This window comes from Protopterus annectens, chromosome 10.part0 (assembly GCF_019279795.1).
Source record: "Protopterus annectens isolate FY-2018-M chromosome 10.part0, PAN1.0, whole genome shotgun sequence".
In the NCBI taxonomy this organism is placed as follows: Eukaryota; Metazoa; Chordata; order Ceratodontiformes; family Protopteridae; genus Protopterus; species Protopterus annectens.
The window spans coordinates 1,790,373,938-1,790,398,708 of NC_056744.1; the positions used below are offsets into that span (position 1 = coordinate 1,790,373,938).

The 24,771-nt window shown below is 40.7% G+C and overlaps 1 protein-coding gene across 1 annotated transcript in view; it reads left to right on the forward strand.

Annotated features, from left to right (window-relative positions):
• Positions 1-23,353, forward strand: part of STK36 (serine/threonine kinase 36) — a 786,440-nt gene extending 763,087 nt beyond the window's left edge. The window contains exon 27 of the mRNA XM_044086614.1: positions 22,227-23,353. Within this exon, the coding sequence (XP_043942549.1) occupies positions 22,227-22,397 (171 nt within the window). The 3' untranslated portion in view covers positions 22,398-23,353. The remainder of the gene's footprint in view (positions 1-22,226) is intronic.
• Positions 23,354-24,771: the final 1,418 nt, after the last annotated feature.

Genomic DNA, 24,771 nt, shown 5'->3' on the forward strand with positions numbered 1-24,771 from the left:
ACCAGGCCTCCATTATTTCAGAACATTCTGATGACCAGGAACATTCATACTCCCCTTTTGAAGATTCTGATGCAGAGGAGTCCATTCCCTCTGTCTCCCCCCCTGAGGATTACTCTTTTGGGGAAACCTTGCATACCTTGAGGGAACACTTCCACTGGGAAGGCCAAGAGTACTCAGACTCCAAGAAAAGGCTTAGGGATTTTCTCTTGCTCCCTCAGCACAGGCCTCTGGCTATACCTCCTGTCTTAGACATTCTTGATGATATGTATTCGGAGGCCTGCCTTAACCCAGACTCTTTACCTCCAGCCCCAGTCAAGCCTGACAGGTATTTCCGGGTTCCTGACTCACACCAATTCCTATACAAAAGCCATGCGGCTGACCCAGAAACTATCTCACAGGGCCCCAGGGGAATTAAGGCCTCCACTGTTAAAAATCCATTACCTTCAGAGAGAGATTACAGAGCTTTAGAAAGGTGGGGGAAAAAGGTATACACCTCGGCCACCTTAACCATGAGGGCATTAAACTGCCAGTTCCAAAGAGGTAGATACAGACGCCCTTGGGGCAGAGGGCAATCTCAAGGATCGTTTAGAGGCAGACAATGGCAGGCACCTACACAAAGAGGTGGTGAGGATAGTTCACAGCCATTCAGAAAGCAGACCCAATGACTTTCCCCTTTGCATGCCAAGCAAGACTGAAATGGCAGCACCTTTAGGTGGAAAACTGGCATTATTTTCGAAAAATTGGCATATTGTCACAAAAGACAAATGGATCCTGGACATTATAGACAGAGGCTACAGATTCCATCTTCACACCCTTCCAAGAATGAGAGGCATGCCAAACCTGCCACACAATCAAAGGGCAGAGGCACAAAAACAAATTTCAGATCTTATGGACATGAAAGCTATTCAAGAGATACCTACACAAGAACAAGGTCAAGGTTTTTACTCCAGACTATTCCTGGTACCAAGGAAGGGAAAAGATTGGAGACCTATTTTGGACCTATCCATGCTAAACACATTTTTACTCATGCCAAAATTCAAGATGCTCACATTACAGCAGCTTCTTCCCATGCTGGGGCAAGTAGTCTTGGCTGGTAACATTGGACCTCAAGGAGGCATACCTGCATGTCCCAATCAGACAAGATTGCAGAAGATACCTCAGATTTCTTGCAGGTTCAACCCATTATCAGTTCTCTGCATTGCCCTTTGGCTTATCTACTGCGCCCAGAGTATTCACAAAATGCCTGGCATCAGTAATTGCCTACTGCAGACTTCAAGGGATACAAATATACCCATATTTGGATGACTGCCTGATCCAAGCAGACAGCAAGCACATACTTCTGAAACATCTGGCTTTTGTAATAATGTTGTTGAATTCTCTGGGATACACAGTCAACAAAAAGAAATCAAGGCTAATACCCTCTCAAACAATAATTTCCTGGGTGCCAACTTGGACACAAACACCCAGATGGCCTACCTCACACCAGAGAAACAGGGGCAACTAACTCAATACTTCAGAAAACTAGCAAATTTCACCAGGCTGACTGCAAGGAAAATCCTGCAGGCTCTGGGATTCATGGCATCTTGCATCCTACTAATCCCATGTGCAAAGCTGCATATGAGGAAACTTCAGTGGTACCTGAAAAACCTATAGTCTCAACACAGCCACAGTTTGGAAACAATAATACCACTGATTCCATGTCTTCAAAAGGAATTTCTGTGGTGGGCTCAAGCATGCCAAAGAAACACAGGTCTCCCATTCTGCAAGCCTCAAGCAAATCAAGTCATCACAACAGACGCATCAGACTATGCCTGGGGGGTGCACATGACAGATCGGTGCATTCAGGGCAAATGGTCACAAAAAGAAAAGCACCTACACATCAATCAAAAGGAAATGCTAGCAGTAATAAATGCTATTATGGCTTTCAAAGACCTACTGCATCCAGGCCAGCTATTGATAAGGACAGACAACACCACAGTGATGTGGTACATAAACAAACAGGGAGGAACACATTCATACCCCCTATGCAGGCTGGCCATGTCTCTTTGGAACATGGCTCTGGAATTACAAATCGAACTTCAAGCACAGTACTTGCCAGGCAAGGAAAACACGCTGGCAGACAACCTAAGCAGAAATATGACAGATCCACACGAATGGAAGTTGCATCCTCAAGTTTTTACAGAGATAATTCAAGCATGGGGAAGGCCAGACATAGATCTCTTTGCCTCCCACAAAAATCACCAATTGGCAAAATTCTGCTCAAGGACCTTTCATCCACAGGCCTGGAGAGTGGACGCACTCTCTTTTAGTTGGACAACAGTGACAGTTTATGCCTTTCCACCTCTTCCTCTGCTGCCCAAAGTTCTATTAAAAACCAGAGCAGACAGACCAAAGATGATTCTCATTGCTCCAGACTGGCCAAGACAACACTGGTACCCACTCCTGAGGAGCCTGATGCATTCCCCACCATAGATCCTACCTCTAATGCCTCTTCTTCTGACTCAGCACAACTTCAAAACTCTTCACAGTCAGCTGAAAACACTAAATCTGGCCGCATGGAAGATTCCTTAACTTCACAACAGACCCTACTCTCCAAGGAGGTGCAGGATGTCATTTTGGAGGCCAGAAGGCCTTCTACTAGAAAAGCTTACTCCGCAAAATGGAAACGGTTTTGTGCCTGGAATGAGAAAAGGGGTCAGAATCCTGGAATACTGAATTTACCTCAAATATTACAGTATCTAGCTGAGATGCTAAGCAGTGGACTTTCATTCTCCTCCATCAAAATCCATGCCTCAGCCATTTCTGCAGAATACAACACTGATCCTCCTTTATTCTCTCACCCCCTCTTAAGACAGTTCCTCAGAGGGGCTAAGAATATAAAACCCCCAAGTAAACAACCAGTACCTGCTTGGGACCTCAATTTCATTCTAGAAAAACTGACCGTGCCTCCTTTTGAGCCAGCTGCCTCAACAGAACTGCAATATTTGTCCTGGAAAACAGCCTTCCTTCTGGCCATCACCTCAGCTCACAGGGTATCAGAACTACAAGCCCTCATGGCTGTGCAGCCTTTCATAATTTTCCATCAGGACAGAGTTTCCTTACGAACCAATCCATCCTTTATGCCAAAGGTGGTATCCAGGGTAGCTTTGAATCAGGCTATCCACTTACCTACCTTTTACCCTAATCCTCAAAACAAAGGGGAGAGACTACTACATTCCTTGGACATCCACAGACAGCTGTGTTATTATTTGGACAGAACAAAGCCTTTCAGAAAATCAGAGCATCTCTTTGTGTCCTATGCTACAGGAGCTCAACGGAAGCCAATTTGCAAACAGACAATCTCAAAATGGATAGCCCACTGCATACGCTTTTGTTACTCTTTTCATGGTATAACTGTACCTGCAGGCATCAGATCTCACTCCACAAGGGCCACAGCTACCTCTGCAGCTTTCCTCAGGGGGGTTCCTACCAAAGATATTTTGGAAGCAGCCACTTGGAGTTCTGTGCATACCTTCTCCAAGCACTATCACCTACCATTATACTCCAAATCTAGAGCAGGCTTTGCCACTGCAGTCTTGCAGGGCATCCTGGCTCCTCCTAGTTCCACCTAGTGCCTACCACCCCTTTTTAGCTTTGGGATTCTACCCATCTGTTATGACTGCAGCTGTATGCACGATGAACATAGTACAGTTTTGTACCTACCATAAATGTAGATGTTCGAGTGCTAATACAGCTGCAGTCCAGGTTTCCCTCCCTCCTTCCCCTCTTGAGACAGGCCTAATGGCTAACACCTCCTCATACAACCTGATTGGGGTATTCATTTATGGTGTATTTGCTTGCAACTACTGTTTTTTGATTGTATTGCATTGTATTATTACATAAATGTATGTATTGCCTTCCTTCTGGGGGCACCTGACATCTGGGGCAAGAAAAACTGAAGAAAATGGCGTCGGCTGGTTCTTTTATACCCCTGTCGCACTGACGTCAGGGAGGAAGCGACAACAACCGACGCCGGACCTAGACTTTGGAATTCGGCCGACCGAGGACCCGCCTGACGGCAGGAAAACCCATCTGTTATGACTGCAGCTGTATTAGCACTCGAACATCTACATTTATGGTAGGTCAAAACTGTACTTTCCGTGCACCATCCCCCTCCATCCGTTATGGGTCTCATTGGGGGGGTTCTGCAATGATTTATGAATCTTAGGTAGCCCTTTAATACATGGTATCAATGGATGTTCCACTAGTAAAAAAGAATACAGACTTTCATCTAACTGCCTACACATCAGCAAGTCATAAAGTACATCATTCACATTCTTCAGAATTTTACAATATTCAAACTCACTCAACTTAATATATACATTCTCATCACTGAACATACTATACATTGCCATATCATAATCACTTTTATCAAGGAGAACCACCGCTCCTCCTTTGTCAGCAGGTCTAATAGTTAAACTAGTGTTATTCTGAAGTGAATAAAGTGCTTGTCTCTGGGTGAAGGTTAGATTATAAAATCCACTCCCATGTTTATTAAACAGCGTGTCATATATATCCTTTTCACATGCCATAATGAATGCTTCTACATGAGCCGGTATCATCGGAGTAAAAGCGCTCTTTCTTTTGTATGCCTTCCCACCCTCATGACATTCTTGTACACCATCTTTAAAAAAACAATTTCAATGCAGCATTTCGTCCAAACAACCTCAAATCAGTCAATAACTCATTTACATTCACATTAGAAGAAGGAACAAATGTCAAGCCCTTATTCAAAAGGGAAAGTTCTGCTTCATTGAGCTCATAGTCTGATAGAGTCACCACCATGCCATTCAACACCTCTTTCTTCTGTTCGGAACAAAGTTCTCCTTGGAGTTCTTCCTTTTCTGTCTTCCCCTGCTTGCAGACCTCGATTTGTAACAAGGTTCCCGTTGTTTCACAGGTAGGGGTAAAAAATGATCAAAGGTGCCTGGGTTAAGCAATTTCGGTCTCGCTCCCAAAGACCCTGTAGTCAACGCTTGTTGGTTAGGCGGGGGGTCGAGTCAACTTCTATGCACACTGCAGGTGTGCAGGCCAATGTAGATCCCCCTCCCATAGTCTGTGTGTCTATTGACAGAACGCCAACCTGATCAGACCGTTGTGATGAATTAGAAACAGAAGGTTCAACATTTAAGGTGGTTATTACTTGCTCAGAATGTATAGGTACCTGCGTAGCTTCCCTTTGCCAAGTGAACACATTTCCTGAAGCAAAATCATTAAAGTCTCTTTGCAGCTTACGTTGCTTCGTTTGCTGCAGTTTCTTCTCATATAATGAAATGTTCGTATATAGATTGTTCAACGCATTATCATATTGTTCCCCCTTAAATCTATCCAGCATAATGTTGTGTGTTTGTTGTATTTCCTCCACCAACTTTGTTTCAATGGGGCGAAAATGGTCAATAATCAACTTCATATACTGGTAGCTAAGATCAAGATTAAGCTGTTGTCGCTTTTTAAGCAGCAGTGGATGTGTATCCCCATATGAAGGCATACACAAAACCCTCATGCCTCTCGGGATCACTTGAAAATGCAGACAGGCTTCAAGGTGTTGCCTCTGCCAAGCATAACGCTTAAGCTTATACATATCATTCTTTAAGTCGCGTAACATCACAGAAAACTGTGATAATTCTCAGTTTTGTTCGATATATTATCTTCAGTTCTTCCATCAAAAATCATGGTAAGCAAAGGATTCTCATTCTGTGACAATACTCTTTCCCATGTCAACCGCTCCCAATCTCCAGGCAGAGCAGAATTCCTTTCCAGTGGAGCAGTATCAGCCATGTGGAGGTGTAGTTGTAACACAACCAAAATAGCAAACAAAAACACCACGACCACCCAAAGATCTTGTTGAATAAAATACGGATAAAGAAAACAAAAACTCAGCAAGACCACCACGGCTTCCAGTGTGTTAAAAGTTCCAGTTTAATAGATAGGACAAGTGCTTTCACATAGACACTCTGCGCTTCATCACATCCTTACACAACTCCTTAAAACACATCATTATATATAGCATCAGTATAGCATTTAATCATTTCATCAGAGGTTGACTAATTAAATAATCACAAAGTAATAAAACAATCAATTACTAAATAAAAACAGTCACTAAATAAAAACAAGCTACTTAAAGTGACGTGCATCCAATATTGGCTTGATACAAATACTACTGTTCAAGCCAGGGTAAATGTGTGCTTGCAACTTAAAAATCCATTTTAGCTCCACACATTCTATAAAATTATCATTATTGCCCCCCCTCTTGTTGGGTACAACAATTTGCAAAACCCTAAAACTAAAACTATGCGATGAAAACTCCACAATGTGCTTTGCTAGAGCATTGCCTAAATTCCCATGCTTGATGTCATACAAATGGTGGTACACTCTGTCTCAAAGGCGCTTTGTGGTCTTACCTACGTAGAAACAGTTACATCCATCACAAGTAGCCAAGTAGATAAGATTAGTAGTATTGCAAATAGCTCGAAACCTGGGTTCAAACTCAAACTGCAACACAGGATGGATAAACTTCTGGGCATGCATCATACTGTTACACATCTTGCATTTTTTACATGGATAAGTGCCAGATTCACCCTCCATAGTCAAGTTACAGATTCTATTCCCAAAGTATTAAGCAGTAATAGATTAGGACAAGATGGTTTGATATACATGGAATTAGACATCGGCACATCTTTTAAAGTAAAATTTAAATTCCATCTTTGAATATATTGTTTAAGGTCCAAAATAGTCTTAACAGTGTCAGCCCTTCTAGTGGACACAAAATTGAGACAATAACCCAACACTCATCTGTGAGCTGGGCTTAAAACAATATCTGACAAGTTACTTATGTTAAAAGTGTCATTCTCATACTGTATTAGTTGTCAGTTGAAGAATCTGATGCCGTTTGGGCTCTTGTTCTCATAACCCTTGTTTTCATCGTTTTCCCTTCCTTTTTTGTTAAAAAACTTTGGTCTGGCTCCCCCATTGCTGTTACACAAATTGTTTGCATCTTCCAGACCGTTGTTAACATCTTTCCCTTGTTCGTTCGTGACTTCACTAAAACCGGAAGCCCTTAAACCTATAATGTGAAGTTGTTCAACCTCGCTGTTCATTCTTTACTGATGGGTTCAGAGCCGATCCCTCGGCTCCAACATGGCCAATTGCAAAGCTCAAGGTCTTCAAATAGCTCGAGGCCAGGTCCCTATCCCATGATACACCTGTGAATTACCCCAGATCTAGTTTAATAGATCGGAGGTTCTGAATTTAGCTCGGGCCAATATACTGTTTTTTTCTATTATTCCTTAGCCAACATTTTTAGATAGTGTTTGTATTTAGATAGTTGAAAAAGCTCTTATAGCTTTTTGTGTGTATCCTGCTATTTAGTCTCTTTCCCTAGTGTGTGATATAGCTTTTTAGCAGCCTCTTGTTTTAGGCCTAGTTTTTGCTAGTTAGTGTGCTTAGTAAGTGACCTTTGTCAATTTGTTAGTGTGAAGAGTTTTTTCCTAGTTAGTAGCTTAGCCTTCAGTAGCTTAGGGAAGGCTTAGAATTTAAAATTACTGTTAAAAAATAATTTTTCTTGTGTGAACAGTAATTGTCTGTTTTCGTAGTATATATTGTACAGTGTTTTTTCTAGCAGCTATTCCTTGTTTTTGTATAGTCTGCTTATATTGCTAGACAATTGTGTGACAGTAAAGGCCTTTACTTTTATATTAGATATATCTTTATCTGTATATATTGAGCTGCATTTTGCTGTGCGTGTGTCTGATTTAGCCAGATTTTAAGGCTTATTATAGTAATTTACTATCTAACTGTTTGTGTGACAGTTTTTTCCGCTCAATGGCTGACCAAGAAAAGTCTCCCAAGTCTGGGTTCAAAAAGTGCCCAAAGTGTGGCCAAAAAATGTCTGTTACAGGCAGCCATGTTAATTGTGTTTACTGTCTAGGGGCTCTGCGTTTGCAAGACAGTTGTGCCATTTGGCATTCCTTCTCCTCTAAGGTCCTGCAGGAAAAGAAGAGGAAACTAATTGATAGAGGCTTGTTGAAGCCTTTGTTTCAGGAAGCTTTGAGTAACCAGGATGACTCCAGTAGGTCTTCAAAGTCTTCCAAGACATTGGACTCAAAAAAAACAAAGAAGTCTTCGTCTTCGTCTCCACCGCCCTCAGAGCCGACAGTCTTTACCTTTCGGAGCCGGTCCCCAGTCTTGGAACCTGTGTCCGAAGCACCAAAGAGTCCAGTTCCCCAGTCGGTACCACCTTCAGCAAGATCCTCTCAATCATCTATCAGCCTGTCTGATCTGGATGTGGATTGTGTGGTACAGAAGCTGTTATCGGCATCGGCATTAGACAAAAAGTTATCGGCTTCAATCCAAATGGCTTAGGAGCTGAAGACCATTGCACCGACTTTGACTATTCCTCCTCCAAGCCATACTGGTCCTTCGGAGCTGGAGGAGGCAGACCTAATGTTAGTGGAACCCTCGGAGCCAACGGCTGCTCCAATGTCTTTGGCCCTGTGTACTCCGATGTCCTCTGTGCCTATCGAGGACTCTAGGAGCCCACACTCTCTGTTCAGGTCCAGGGAGGACAGTTGGACTGACTTGTCAGTTCTGACTTTGCCTCTCGGGGCCTCAGCTCAGATGAGCTCGGCTCCTACCTCAGGCTCGAAGCCCACTGTCCCAGTGCCGGGGGTGTCGATGGTTTCTTCAGATCCATCGGCTCCCTCACATTGGGGCAGAGGTGCCTTCGATGCCATGAGGAGAGTCGTGTCTCCTAGGACATCCTCAACCTCAGGTCCGCCTTCCTCCTCCCCTAAAGTACCTGTGTCTGCTTCTGCCTCACACGTCCTGACCAAGCACAGAGACCCAGAGCCTCAGGAAGCCCCATTGGGTGGCCCCTGCTCTTCCGAGACCTCACCAGACGCTCCCATTGATGAGGTTCCCAGGAAGAGATTGTGCAAGAGGAAGCACCTAGACTCCCCACAGGAGTCTCTTACATCAGATACTGACTTAGATGAGTCAGAAGGGTCCCCCTCTGAGGATATCTCCTTTGCTGAGATACTTGAGATCCTTAGGCAGAGGGGTGACTGGCAGTCCAAAAGCCCTACTGAGGATGAGTCAGTTCTCCTGAAGGCTTTTGGGTCTCAGCCCTTCACCTCTTGGGTGTCTCCGTCCTTCAATGAGCTGATGCAGTTGGTCTCACGAAGGGCGTGGGAGTCTCCGAATACTATGGAGCCTGTCCCTAGGAGGCCTAATAAATTCATTTCTGCCCCCCTGGACAAAACATTCCTAACAAAAGGTGTTCTGATTGATGCCATGGTGATGGTGGCAACCACCAAGAGGGAAATGTCTGAGACGTCATCTATCCATCCTCCTAACAGGGACTGTAGGATTATGGATAGATATGGGAAACACATGTTTAGTTCAGCGACATTTGCTCTCTGTTCTCTGAACTATTTGACCCATTTTACCAGGTTGCAAAGAGATCTCCTTAAGGAGTTGGGAGATGCTCTTCAGGGTACAGTAGCTGCAGGAGCTTCTGACAAAGTTGCTGCCCAGCTTGCTACCCTAAATTCTGTTGTAAATTCATCCATGCGCCTCATATCTTATGCAGCTGATGGAACGAGTAGGTCAGCGGGTACTGGAGTTGCTTTTAGGAGACATTCCTGGATGTGTTTGTGTTCCTTCGCGGAGCCCTTCAAGTCATCCTTCGTGAACACTCCCTTTGATGGCTTGTCCCTTTTCAGGCCTAAAGTGAAGGAAACCTTAACCAGGTGTGAACAGGATGGAAAGACTCTGCCGTTGGGGTCCGTTTTTCCACCCCTACCCTACCCTAAAGGTCAAAGGGGAGGAAAAATGTGGTTCCGAAAAGCTCAAGGAGCCTTTCAGGACACACGTGGTGAACCCCCCTTCAGAGGCAGAGGAGGGGGTAATAATGGAAGACGCCACCCTCGCAGCAGAGGGGGTCCACAACACTAGGGCAACAGACATCACTTCTCTGGCAAGCCCTACCAGAGCTCCTGAGAAGAGGCCCAACTGTCCTGCTCTGGAGGCAGTTGGGGGCTGCTTATCTTTGTACCCAGATGCCTGGCTCAAAATATCAAAAAACAGCTGGGTACAAAGTATAATTTCCAGAGGGTATTTCATTCCATTCGCCACACCCCCCCTCGTCATAAGAAAAATCCCAGATGTTCCCCCCAGTAACAGGGAACAGGCAACTACAGAGGTCCAAACGTTGCTAAGAAAGAGTCATCCAACTGGTCCCAGCAGACCAGACAGGATCCGGAACTTACTCAAGATTCTTTTTGGTTCCAAAGAAGACGGGGGACTGGAGACCCATATTGGACCTCAGCAGACTGAACCAATATGTAAAGAAAGAGAAGTTTAGGATGGTCACGCTTCAGTCTATATTTCCCTTCTTAGGGAAAGACAATTGGATGTGCTCGATAGATCTCAAGGATGCATACTACCACATAAAAATGGCCAGGCCATCCAGGGATCACCTGCACTTCCGGCTGGGAGCCAATCATTACCAGTTTCGAGCCCTGCCCTTTGGTCTTACTACAGCCCCCAGAGTGTTCACCAAATGCATGGCAGTGGTCACGGCTCACCTGAGGTGTCTAGGATTCCTGCTGTTTCCGTACCTAGACGATTGGCTCCTTACCACCACCACCACCAGACATCAAATCATTCAGGCCAGGGAGTCCACTCTGTCACTCTGCAATCATCTGGGCATTGCAATCAACTCAGAAAAATCTGCCTTGCCACCATCGCAGCATATCGTTTTTATTGGGGCAGAGTTGGACACCACCACCACCACCACACTAAGGCTTCCAATAGAAAGAGTCTCTCTTCAACACATCAACATTCTGATATCAAAAGACAAAGCACCAGCATCAGAAGTTCTGAAAGTATTAGGCATGATGGCAGCAGCAATTCTAGCCATACCAATAGCTCACATGCACATGCGGATACTACAATGGCTGTTGTTTACTCAATGGTCTTACCAAGAGCTCCCCATGACTCGCATTGTAATGATCACAAATTCTTGCACAAAGGATCTTCAGTGGTGGTTGACCTCACTTCATGTCATGATAAGACACCCATTTGTGCTACCCCCCTCCAGCAGCCACAGTGACCATTGACACTTCCCTGATAGGGTGTGTGGGGGGGCATTTTCAGGGAAAGACTGCCCAAGGCACATGGACCGATCAAAAGACACATCTGCATATCAGTGTCCTAGAGATGAGAGCAGTACTTTTGGCATTGCAGTACTTTCAGGACTCTCTTCCTCTGGGTACAATTGCGATTCAGACAGACAACATGTCGGTGGTCTGGTATTTGAACAAACAAGGAGGAACCAGGTCTTACCCTCTTTGTCACGAGGCTGTCAGAGTTTGGCAGCGAACTGTTTCCACCCAGTGCTTTCTGTTGGCAATGCACATCCCGGGGAGATCCAACATGATGGCAGACAAGCTGAGCAGGGCAATTTTGTTGCCCCACGAGTGGTCCCTCAAGTAAGAAATAGCGGACAGAATTTTCCACAGGTGGGGCCAGCCTTGCTGTGACCTTTTTGCCAGTCACATCAACACGAAATGCAGAAGCTACTTTGCCCTGATTCCCCCTCTGGGGGAAGCCCCAAGGGATGCACTCGTACACTATTGGCCTCCGGGTCTCCTCTATGCATTTCCACCAATCCTGTTAATACCCAAGGTTCTACAGAAAGCAAAAGCCCTGGGAAGGACCATCAATTTAATAGCCCCTCATTGGCCTCGTCAGATTTGGTTCCCTTCCTTCAACTTCATCTTTTGGAGGATCCTTGGATTCTTTACCCAGTTCCAGACCTTCTGACACACCCTTCGGGGGTCCTTCATTCCTCTCTGCAGTCCCTGAAGCTGACAGCTTGGCTGCTCCAGTTCCCATCATAGCCAGGTTCCATAATCTTTCCAATGAGACAAAAAGATCCTTTTGTCCTCTCATAAATCTTCTACTAGAAACCTATAGCTTAGCAAATGGAAGAACTTTTCCATATGGGCCTCTAAAAATAATATTGATCCATACCAAGCCCCTATTGCCTCCATCTTAGAGTTCTTGACTATGATTTTTAACAAAGGAGCTGCAACAGCAACAGTTTGGGTTCAATTGGCTGCTATTTCTAATTTTCATCTTGGATTTGAAGGATTGAATATCATGTCTCACAAGTTATCCAAAGCCTTTCTCAAAGGGACTTTTCTTATTAGACCACCTGTGAAATCCCCTATTCCCCATGGAATCTAAATTTTATGCTTTCACGTATACTACTTCTACTATTAGAACCAGTTTCATCTTGTGACCTCAAATTTTTGTCTTGCAAGACCATCTTTCTGGTAGCTATTACTTCTGCCCGCAGAGTGTCAGAGCTTCAGGCTTTATCCATCAAGCCTCCCTATTTGATATTTCACGCCGACAGAGTATCACTTAGAACAAATCCCTCATTCTTGCCCAAAGTTTGCCGGAAACCAATCTCAACCAAGTTATTGATTTGCCATTCTTCTTCCCCAATCATTCTAACAATTTAATGTATATGCTGCACAAACTAAATGTTCACAGACAACTCAGATTTTATTTGGCTAGAACAAAAGATTTCAGGAAATCAGACCAGCTTTTTGTTTCATTTTCAGACTCCAGGAAGTGGAGACCAGTGGCCAAAACAACTCTTTCTAAATGGTTATCTGATTGTATCACCTTTGCCTATTCGGCTGCCAATATGCCTTCGCAACACAAGATTAAAGCTCACTCAACCAGTGCAGTCTCTGCATCATCTGCCTTTTCTGCCAGATGTCCCATTGATAACATTTGTGCAGCAGCCACTTGGTCAAAACCTCATACCTTTAGCACTCATTAGAAAGTTGACAGGGCCTCCTTTGGATCCACGGTCCTGAGAAATATACTCCCGTGAGCCACCCAAGATTGATGGTGCTTGGGACGCTACCCATTAGTAAAGAACGAATGGCAAGATTGAACAATTTCACATAAAGAAGTTATGTACTTACCATAAGGTTCCATGTGAGTTGTTCATCTCACCTTCATTCTTACATCCCTTTCTCCTTCCCCCTCCTGGGCTGATAGATGATCGAGATGCTGGATCCATCCTGATTACTCAATCCTTCTATTCCTTTCTCTGTGAAGTGAAAGAATGACATATGGTATTAGTATATGCAGCAAACAAGATCTGAGGAAATTCATGGGTGCATCATGGGATAGGGACTTGGCCTTGAGCTATTTGAAAACCTCGAGCTTTGCAATTGGCCGTGTCGGAGCCAAAGGATCGACTCTGAACCCATCAGTAAAGAATGAAGGTGAGATGAAAAACTCGCATGGAACATTATGGTAAGTACATAACTTATTTTTTGTAAGTTTCCTGCAGGTTTCTGATTGGAAATCCCGCCTCCATGGATTTTGTGATGTTGATTGGTTTGAATTACTGTCCATCTTCCTATTAAAATGAGTCATTTGTATTTTAAAGTCATTTTTAATCTTTTTATTATTACTGGAAGCAAAATTAGCATAAGCTGTATTGTTTTCATAAGCTGTTATTTCCCTAAGCAGCTTATTATGCTTCCATGGTTCGCTTCGCTCTGGTTCTCAAGCTCTGCAACTCTCATAGTTATCTTCCTATGAGCCTATCTAAGCTCTCAACGATTTCTGTAGCTTCTCTCTAAGCTCTCACCTCCTACAGCTACCCTCACACAGCCCAACCTTGTAAATATTGTAAATAGCATTCTATTGTTGATGTGTGTATGTAAAGCGTATTTACATTTTCTTAAAAGTTTTGTATGTAAACTGTTTCCACACCTAACACATATCTGTTTTCCTCAAATGAAACTGTGTGATCCCTACCTTCAAGCTTAATGAATTTGTTAACTATGCATGATATTGAATGCATTTATGAGTAACTATTCTACATAAGATCTTTAATATTAACTATCATTTGTATCTAAATTGTATAATGCATCTTGGAGCTTTTCTCCCCGGGCCTCCACTGAAAATGGAGCCCAGTGGACTTCCCCGGTAATCAAATTGCAAATAAATAAAAATAATGAAATAATTGTGTTTTCATGCCATTCCACTTCTTCCAAGGAAGCAGTATAGTAAGGGTGTTCCACAAACTGATTGCAAATCTGTTGATCTAACTTTATAATCTCATCTTTAAGGGCACCCATCACTTTATTATTATTGTCAACCAGTAATTTAAGCAGTTTTAAACCAGCGCAAAGAAAACAAAATCTACTAGGATTGCAAAAAATGGATCGTTCACATTAATTCCATTTGGGCACTTAAAAATCGAAGTCCTTTTGGAACTATATTAATTGCTGTGCATCTCTCAAAATGTTTATTTTCCAAATCCAACCCTCTGTACATTTTTAGCAATTTACACAACTTATCACATGACCCTTTTATATTCTTCAGTTCTTACTGACGTTCTGTTATACTTGGAACTAAGAAATGGGTCGTGTCTATTGTCTAAGACTGAGTTAGCATCCGTATACTGTAGGGTCACTTTTTCATTTTCATTACAACTATTTGATTCAATGTTCACATTTATGAGTGCTTTTGTATTCAGTAACAGTCTCTCTGTCATCTTCCGAACTGATGGACAGTTCTTCTCTGACCTTTTTAACAGGCACGAATTGCTGTAAAGTCTTTTGAATGTCACCCATGGTATTTAGCAACAGTTGAAAAAGCCCTGAGTCACTGGCTGTTGGTATAGGATGGCATCACTGTATCCGTAGGCTAGGCTCGGTGAATGTGGCACCATTAGCCACCAGTTTAGCACATTGCTGTGTGCTGCCCTTGAGGTTTTGACATAGCTGTAGACGGCCTTATAGGTATCTTTCACCTGGGAAGATATCTTAACCTCAAAGATGGCTTTGCTTGACCTAATTAGCCCTCTTAGTTGCCTATTTACTTTGAAGTGAGAGTTTTTATCTTTGTGGGAATTACCCTTCCTGATTTTTGCCATATTTTTCCCATTTGTTTTATATCCAGTTTAATTTGGATGCCAGCAAGGCGGTTTGTTTTTGGGGATAGTTCTGGGCTTACTTCTGGTAGATACAGCAGCCTCTATGCAGCCACTGACTTAGTTGTACAGAGTTTCTGACAGCAATTCAGCATAGGCTGGTGCATTCTCAGGGTTTGGAATGTAATTGAATTTTGGCAAACCTTCAGTTAATAAAAGGTCATTTGCCTTCGAATAGTTCCTGTAACTGATTTTAATGGGATTACAGAGTTGATTTTGACTTTGAAGGAGACAGCTTTATGGTTGGATCGTTCCAGGAAGGATGAGACATGGGGGAGGATGCAGTGTTCTCCCATGTTTGTGAGCACAAGGTTCAGTATTTTGGAGCCTGTAATGGGCATATTCAGTATTAGCCAAGGGTGTTTTTATTTACAAAGTCCAGTAATCTCTGTGCCTGTAGATTTGAGGCCATATAGGATTCCAAATCTGTAGATGAGTGATTAAAGTCTTCCATGAATAGGTACTAGGTTGGACTGTAAGAGTCTACAGTATGGCCATCTATGCGCTATGAGCTTCTTGGGACATGGACGATGACCTGTAGCTGGCTAGGATATGGTACAGGATTTTGTCTATGGTGATCTGCACATTGAGGAAACCTAGCACATCATCCTGTTTGACCAGCCTAAAGGTATGCTTATTATTGACATATTTGAGACACCTCCACCTTTAGCCCTTGTCTGTGCAGCTACTGGTCTAAAAGTGTTAAAGGTACAGAAACCTTGCACTTTCGAGGTACTCTTTAGTGCCTTAAACCATTTCTTGAAAACTGCACATATATTTATATTCTTGAGTGTGAGGTGGGCTTGAAGGGAGTGTATTTTTTGTTTAGGCTCCTGGCATTGAGCAGTAACACATTAAGGTTCATTTGAGTTGATTTTACTATGTTGGTGCCTTAAAAAGGCACTATGAGGGCAGACAAGGCCTTAGCCAGTATTCAAAGGCTTAGAGAGGAAAGGTGCAGACCATCCTTGGCAAAATAACTTGGTGTGTTGGCCATGTCCTCCCAAGTTGACAAATATTGGATCCCCTTAGAATAACACCAGAAAGACAATAATTTTTTGCTCATAATATGGCATCATCCTCAGTGATGGTAATATGCTGCTCAATGCTAGACTCATACCTGCCTGAGTCACATGGTCTGAAAACTGCATAATGACTCTCTTCATATAATCCAGGGAGGTACATCTCAGGTCATTTGCACCTGCATGGACTATGATGGAATCATTCTGGTACCTGCATGTAATGCCTTGAGAGCAAGTATTATTTGGCAGATACTGGCGCCATATAAACAACCAACAGTTCTCTTCTTGTTCAGCCTGGTTAGAGGGGCATCCGTATATCTTACAATGGAGTCCCCCTGTTATGAGAGTCCTGGGAAATATGCTTGCTTGCCTTAGTGGCTTAGTTTTGGAGGCTCCACTCTGAGTGACAATATCTGTGGTGTTAGGTGTTTTTATTCTGAGTGGTTTTGGGCTTACTGAGGCATAGCTTTGATAACAGGTGGTCTCGGTGATCTTTGTTGTTTAGGAAGGGTGCTTTTCAGTGCCTCAGCACATATTAGTCTGTGTGTGTTTAGTGTACAAGTGTATATAAGTGCATTTAAATATTTAAGCTAGAATTCAGAATAAAGAACAAGAAATGGGCAGGTGTGGAATATGGGACAATGCAGTTGTGCCTTTGGGAATCAAGGCACAGGAAGTTAGAGCTTTTATTTTAATTTGAAGAGAGACTTATTGTGACATTTCTTTGACACTGCTGCATTATTAGAAACGTTTTTGGGGAGAATATGAAAAAAAAAAAGAAATGTATCTGTGGAATAAGTATGTTGTAAAGACTTGGTCTCATGAAACACAAAAAGTTAATATACAATTTTGGACAAAAAAATGAAAGAGAAAAGTTAAAAATACTTATTAAAGAACTTTTGCAAAGAAGTAAAGGACTTTTTGAAAGTGTTTGATAATAGAGGACTTTGGGTAGGGGCTTGGGATTGTAATGTGATATTGAAAATGGAAAATGGAAAAAGTCACACATTCTTAGCACGATTAATGTTGAAGGTCATAGAATTGTTAAATATTTGGGATAACCAAAAAACTTTTTTTTTTCTGTGAGGGCGGGGACATTTTGTAAGTAACTGTGATAAGAAATTTCATTTATGTGAGCAGATTGGTCACGATGCAAAAAATGTGATAAAAATGTTATAAATACAAACAGGACATTTATGGATGGATTGTGAGAAAGAGAAAAGTTTAGAAATTAATATAGAGCAACAGATTAGAGAAGAGGTATATAAAAAAGAATAATTACAAAAAGAACAACAACAAAAAGATATAAGGGAGAGTAATGACACTAATGTACAACAGGAAAAAGAGATTGATAAAAAGGGGAACGGGAGATGGAAAGTGGATCAGAGGTTAGCAGTGGATAAGCTATAAATTGGAAATGGTTAAAAAGAGAGATTTCTTTGGGAAAAAAGGTCAAAGATATGAAAAGGAAGTTCCAAGGTGTGGATGTGAAAGTGAAAAAGAAAAGAACTGGATAAATAATTTATGGCAAATTAAGAAGAAGGAAAGCAAATAATCTTAGAATTTTATCTATAAATGTTAATAGTATAAAAATGTAGTAAGAATGATTTGGGTGTTAGAATTATATAATAAGTGTGAGGTAGATTTAATAGTTTTAGAGGATGTTAGGAGTTTAAATGAGATAAAACAGAGAATTTATGGTCAGGAGGTATAATGTGGAATTTGGATAAAGAAACATGTTCAGGGATTGCTGTGTTATATAGTATGAATAAAAAAATTGGATTACGCTTTAGTTAGACTAGGAAGATTAATGGTAGTTGACTTTAAGTGGGAAGGGAAAGTTTATATAATTATAGCAATATATGCTTATGTAATATGTAAAGAAAGAGGGAAATTATTTCAGGAAATGCTGGACTATGTTATAGCAAATATGTACATTATAATAGAAGATTTTAATTGTGAATTAAGACAAAAAAGAGAGACAGGAAAAGAAAAGATGAGGAAGATTGAAAACAGATATAGATTATTTATATCTAAAACGATAAAATAATGATAGAAGCTATGGTAGAAAGAGGATTTTTGAATGATTTGGCTGTATGGATAGAAGTAGAAGAGAATAAAGAATGTATAGAATTGGGAGAGGAATAAAGAAAATACATTTAAGAGTGAAATGAGAAAGGTAAAAAGATGTAATAAAGGTATGGATAGATCATTTGTCTATGAGAATTCTTTTTAATAACTGGTCAAATGGTGGATAATTAAAGAAAAATATAAAGGAATGTATTTAGTCTGGGAAAATAGAAAAAGACAAATACACAAGGAGGAATATAGAGAAACACAAAAATCTATTTATGCAATCTGGATAGAAATGAAAGGGAATATTTTTAGAAAAGAAGAATAGATTTATTAGAAGAATAAAAAAATAAAGATTTATTATATAAATGAAAATTTTTACAAGGAAAAGGAAGAAGTTTCACCATATTTGAGTAAAAAAGTGAAGGAGGATAGTGATGAGAGAAATGAAAAATAAAGAAGTCAAAAAGATAAAGAAATATTATGAATATTGTAGTGCATTCTGTTAAAAAGATGGTAAAAAGAGAAAAAAATAATTGGAGAATGACAGAAGAAATTAATAACAAATTGGAAAAACAAATTACAATTATGGATTTAGACATGATAATAAAGAAAATGAATATAAGTTCAGCAACAGGACCAAATGGTATAGGATATTTAATGTATAAAAATTTGATACAATGGCAGAAAGAAATTTTGTTGGAAATGTAAGACAGCATTTGTTATGCAGAAATATGTAGGGGAGTTATGAGATTTATATAGAAAAAAAGGGAGAAAAATGAAATAAAACTTGAGACCAGTAATGTTGAACAATAATGATTGTAAGATATTTATGAAGATAATAAAAAAAGATTAAAACATAAATGTAAATATATAATGGAAGAAGATATTTATGAGGTTAAAGGAAAAGGAAGCCAAAAAATGATTAATGATACTCAGGGAAATTGTGGATGTTATCAAAAAAGAACAAAAGGAAGCAAAATTATTGGAGGCTGATATAAATAAAGCATTTGATAAAATACAGCTTGAACTTCATGGCAAATAATGGAAGGATATAATTGTAGTATACAAATAAAAAGGTGAGTCAGTGTATAAAAAATATATTTCAGGGTCTTAGTAAATGCCTGGGTAAATGAAGAAATTGAGCTGAATAGAAGTTTGAAACAAGGCTGCCCAGTGATTAATTTTTTGTTTGTAATGGTCATGAATTATGCAGGAAAAGAAATAAATGAAGAAATAGAAAAAAAGTAAATATGTACAGAAGATTGTATTACATATCCAGTTATTAGGTCTTATGCCCATGTTTTTTATTAGTACTGCCCATTTCCTTTATGAACTGAGGCAGTCTGTAAAGTGACTCAGGGCTTCAATGGGTCTATAACCCTTGGTAGGTTTTACATTTTATATATTTTTTGTTTTGTTTTTTTTTGTTTTTTTTATGGTCGCTTGGTTGGCCTACCATTGGTTTGCCCTAGTTAAAATTCACCGTTCGATGAAGAGTGGCTTCAATAAACAGAGGTTTGATGAATGGCTATTCACCAAATTGGTCTGATGAAGCAACTGTTTATGTTGTGAAAGCGCTCACCAACTGTTATTATTTTTGTATTCTAGTTTATTAAATAATAAACTAGACTCTTCCCCTTTCTCCCAACCAAAACTGGTGTCCCACAAGGCTCTATTCTTGGACACCGCCTTTTTAATATCTTTACCAATGAACTCCACAAATCCTGTCCCCAGTCATCCCTCATACAGTATGCTGATGACTCCACCATTATAACCATAGATGACAACACCACAGAACTTTTAATTCTTACACAATCATCTATCAACCTCACAGAAGCCTGGCGTACGAAAAAAAAATCATACTCAACCCCAAAAAAACAAAACTCCTACTTTTCCTCCCCAAACCCCTCTATCACCTTAAAACCTCTTTCAACATCTCTTCACTCAACAACAAGATCACAATCTCTCCTGAAACCCAAACTAAGCTCCTCTGAGTTATCATTGATGACCAGCTGAAATTCGATCTTCACATTCATCAGTGCATTAAGAATACCCATCAAAAGCTTGACCTCCTTTACAGAAACAAAAGGCTCCTCACCCCTGACTCTAGAAGAGCACTAGCCAATGCTTATCTCCGTACCAACCTCTTCTATAGCTCACAAGTCTTTACTAGCCTTCAGTCTACTCTTGACTTTATCTATAACAAAGTGGCCCTATTTGCTCCTAACTTGCCCTCCAAATCTCACTACTGTCTGGCACTCAATTCACTTATTTGGCTGGAGTTCCCAAACCACCTCAAACTATCCCAACTTCTCACTATTCACTCCATCATCAATAGACCCTCTGACTGTCCTAGCATCTCCTCAATTGTCTTACGCTATGCCCCTGCCCATCTTCTCAGGAGCTCTGACCAACACCTTCTTCATATACGTAAACCTAACAAATCTGTAGGATAGAAACTTTACAGCTACTCTCCCGCCATCCAGTGGAACAAGCTTCCCTTGACCCTAAGAAGCATATCCCAGACCTATACATTTAAGAACTCACTCAAACAATACTTAATCAACCTCAGGATTTGTCCCTGTAATCTTCCTCCTTGAATCTAGTCCTACTGTGGCTCACACCTCTTCTCCCCAAACTTCCTCCTCATGTTCTATTTACTATCCCTCTTGTATATGTCACTTATATTACTACCTGCTTCAAACACTAACTATGATTAAACCTGTCCTGGCATCATCAATGTAAATATGTCTGCTGGCATTCTCACTGCATCACTCACTTACTGTATTCCTTATCTGTTATAGTTTTTTTTTTTTGCCTTGAGCCTTGTATTTCTCATTGTATTGCACATGTACTGTATTATCTGTACTTTGGAGCTTTTCTCCCCGGGCCTCCACTGAAAAAGGGCTTTGACCCAGTCGGACTATCCCGGTCAGTAGATGTCAGATAAATAAATAAATAAAAATAAAAATAAATAATTTTTAGCCCTGGAACGTGCGTTGGTCTTGCTCTTTTTATGAAAAAGTTGACTGTCAAATTTTTTTTATGGAGGATACAAATTAATAGATTACCTGTAAAAGGAAATATGCATTATACAAAAGTAAATGAAAGGATATGTCATTTTTATGATGACTTACAAAAACATGTCCTACAGTTTTCTAACATGTAAAAGAGTGAAAAAAACGAGAAAAAAATAATAGAAAAGAATATTGTGAAAAAAATATGAGGTTGTAAACAGATAAATATGGATATGACTGAATATGGATTTTATGAGAATTATAGTAAGGAATATGTCAACAGTTTGGATAGAAAAATGTTTTGTATTGTATGGATAATATAAAATGAAAGATTGAATGAAATTTTGTGTAATGGAAATCGGATAATACAAAATAAAATACAGAAAATCAAATGGTGGGTATGGAAAAAGAAGTGGGGGTCTACACAAATGGGAAACAAAATGATGTAAATGAAGGAGGAATGTAAATTTAATGTAATTTTTGTAAATATGCAAATTTGTGTGTAGTTGTATATAATAAAGGACTCCTACTCTTTTCTGTGGGTGCCCTTGGCTCTCTTACACCCACCTGATCTTCCACTAATTCAAGCAGATGGGACCTCAATTTAACATCTCATCTGAAGGACAATGCACTCAGCAGTGCAGCAGCCCCTTAAGCTGTCATCCGTTGCTGGCAATCCATCTACCTGGTGCAGGAATAGAACCTGCATCTTCTGTACCAAAGGCAAATGTTATCTGTTGCACCACTAGCACTGCTTAAGAAAAAATATCAAAATACTGTTTGGATACAAATCATACAGTGGGGAAGAAAATAGTTTGACTGAAAACCACTGTTATTTTTTTTTGGGGGGGGGGGTTGTAGAAGAAATTGCTAAATGATGCTACACCAGGAATAGTGGTATTGTACGGATTAAGCTTTGTAATTACAAACATATTTTCTAGTTTTTGCCTATAGCCTTTTTAAAGGAAATGTATACTTTCTGTTTTAGTGCTTTTGCCCTGTTTTACTATAACATTTACTTATTGCAATTTTTTATAGGTTTTGATGTCACTCAAGGCTAGTGAGAAGCTATCAACACTCTCCCAGAGCACACCATTGCAGAACGTATATGGTAGTCCAAGACCAAGAAGTGCAGTGAGTGCTTCTAGTGTCCGGCACTGTGCCAAACTGATTGAAACACTGAGACCCACACGTACTGCACTTAAATGACATCACACCCCATACCAGAGTGACCTCCAAACAAGGATTATCAAAACTCTGAGACCCAAACGCAGTGCACTGAAATGACATCACAGGCCATTTCGGAATGATCTACATACAAGGATTCATGGATGTGCTATAAAAGTGATCAGTGCCATGAGAGCCGTGCGTACTGTGAGGAGATGAAAGTCGCCATTGTAATCAGCAAACAGAAATATATGAATATGGAGTGAAAAGGATCAGTGCCTTCTGACGATCGTGGATCACTGGCTGTGTGAAAGCCTTGAGTCTGCACCTTCCTTCAGGAATGATCAATCTCCAGATAGCTAAAAAGTTTGCACTAAACTGTTTTGTAGCTTTGCTTTGTACTTCAGCCCAGTAACGCATGTCACAGCGTTAGTTGCTGAACTTTTATAAAGTGCATAGTCCTCTTGACGAGATACATTATATTTAATTCTGTGGTCTCTCAGTCTTGGAATGTAGGCGTCTACCAGCAATAACCATCATAAACTCTGAAACAGTAGCAAAATGCATTTGAAAACTTGTTAGACGGTGCTGTTAAGTGTATGTATTTTGTAAAGTGGTTAATATTAATAGTTGTGGGGAGTACATACCCTAGTTTCTTTAGTGTTTTCAGTCTGATATTAGCAAAGACAGTAACTTTAGTGTATGTTAATGGCTACTAGTACAGCTTTTTGTGTTGTATTTATAGTTTGACATTTTTTGTTTCTGAAAAACAGACACAGAAGCCAGCATTCTTGTAAACAATTGCATAAATATTACTCATTGGGCAGAAGAAACCACCATACAAATGGGTCCCCAGTAAGTACTGCAAGTGCAACCTTCCAGAGTTGTAAGGAAAGAGTGTATTACACGTTAAGGAAGGGTTGTTTAGCTACACCATGCAAATGAATCCTACACCATGCTGACACCCAGAAAAGCAGAATTCTGAGATGTATTTTTAAAATATTTTTTTATATATCTACAATATATAATTTATATATATATATATATATATATATATATATATATATATATATATATATATATATATATACTTATATCATCTCCAGTTTTTTCTTTTAGTTTATGTAGCAAGCCCCGAGGTCACTGCATTGTCATTTTAAAATATCTGACTTTTTAGTATTTTTGTATATTGAGATTTCTTTAGTGGTATACCTAATGAAACATTCAAGTAAAGCTCTGCAGGTGACATACTCTGTAGGTGCTAATAGTACTGCACAAACCTGCTCTCGCTCCTCTCGCAGATCATTTTAATCTTTTTGTTTCTCCACTGGGCAGAATGCTGTGCATTAATACACTCATTCTGGCATTACGACTGCAGCCTGATCTCCAGTGGGCAGAATGCTGTGCATTAATACACTCATTCTGGCATTATGACTGCAGCCTGATCTCCACTGGGCAGAATGCTGTGCATTAACACACTCATTCTGGCATTACGACTGCAGCCTGATCTCCACTGGGCAGAATGCTGTGCATTAATAGTCATTCTGGCATTACGACTGCAGCCTGATCTCCACTGGGCAGAATGTTGTGCATTAATACAGTCATTCTGGGATTACGACTGCAGCCTGATCTCCACTGGGCAGAATGCTGTGCATTAATAGTCATTCTGGCATTACGACTGCAGCCTGATCTCCACTGGGCAGAATGCTGTGCATTAATAGTCATTCTGGCATTACGACTGCAGCCTGATCTCCACTGGGTAGAATGCTGTGCATTAATACAGTCATTCTGGCATTACGACTGCAGCCTGATCTCCACTGGGCAGAATACTGTGCATTAATACAGTCATTCTGGCATTACGACTGCAGCCTGATCTCCACTGGGCAGAATGTTGTGCATTAATAGTCATTCTGGCATTACGACTGCAGCCTGATCTCCACTGGGCAGAATGCTGTGCATTAATACACTCATTCTGACATTACGACTGCAGCCTGATCTCCACTGGGCAGAATGCTGTGCATTAATAGTCATTCTGGCATTAGGACTGCAGCCTGATCTCCACTGGGCAGAATGCTGTGCATTAATACACTCATTCTGGCATTACGACTGCAGCCTGATCTCCACTGGGCAGAATGCTGTGCATTAATACACTCATTCTGGCATTACGACTGCAGCCTGATCTCCACTGGGCAGAATGCTGTGCATTAATACACTCATTCTGGCATTACGACTGCAGCCTGATCTCCACTGGGCAGAATGCTGTGCATTAATACACTCATTCTGGCATTATGACTGCAGCCTGATCTCCACTGGGCAGAATGCTGTGCATTAATATAGTCATTCTGGCATTACGACTGCAGCCTGATCTCCACTGGGCAGAATGCTGTGCATTAATAGTCATTCTGGCTTTACGACT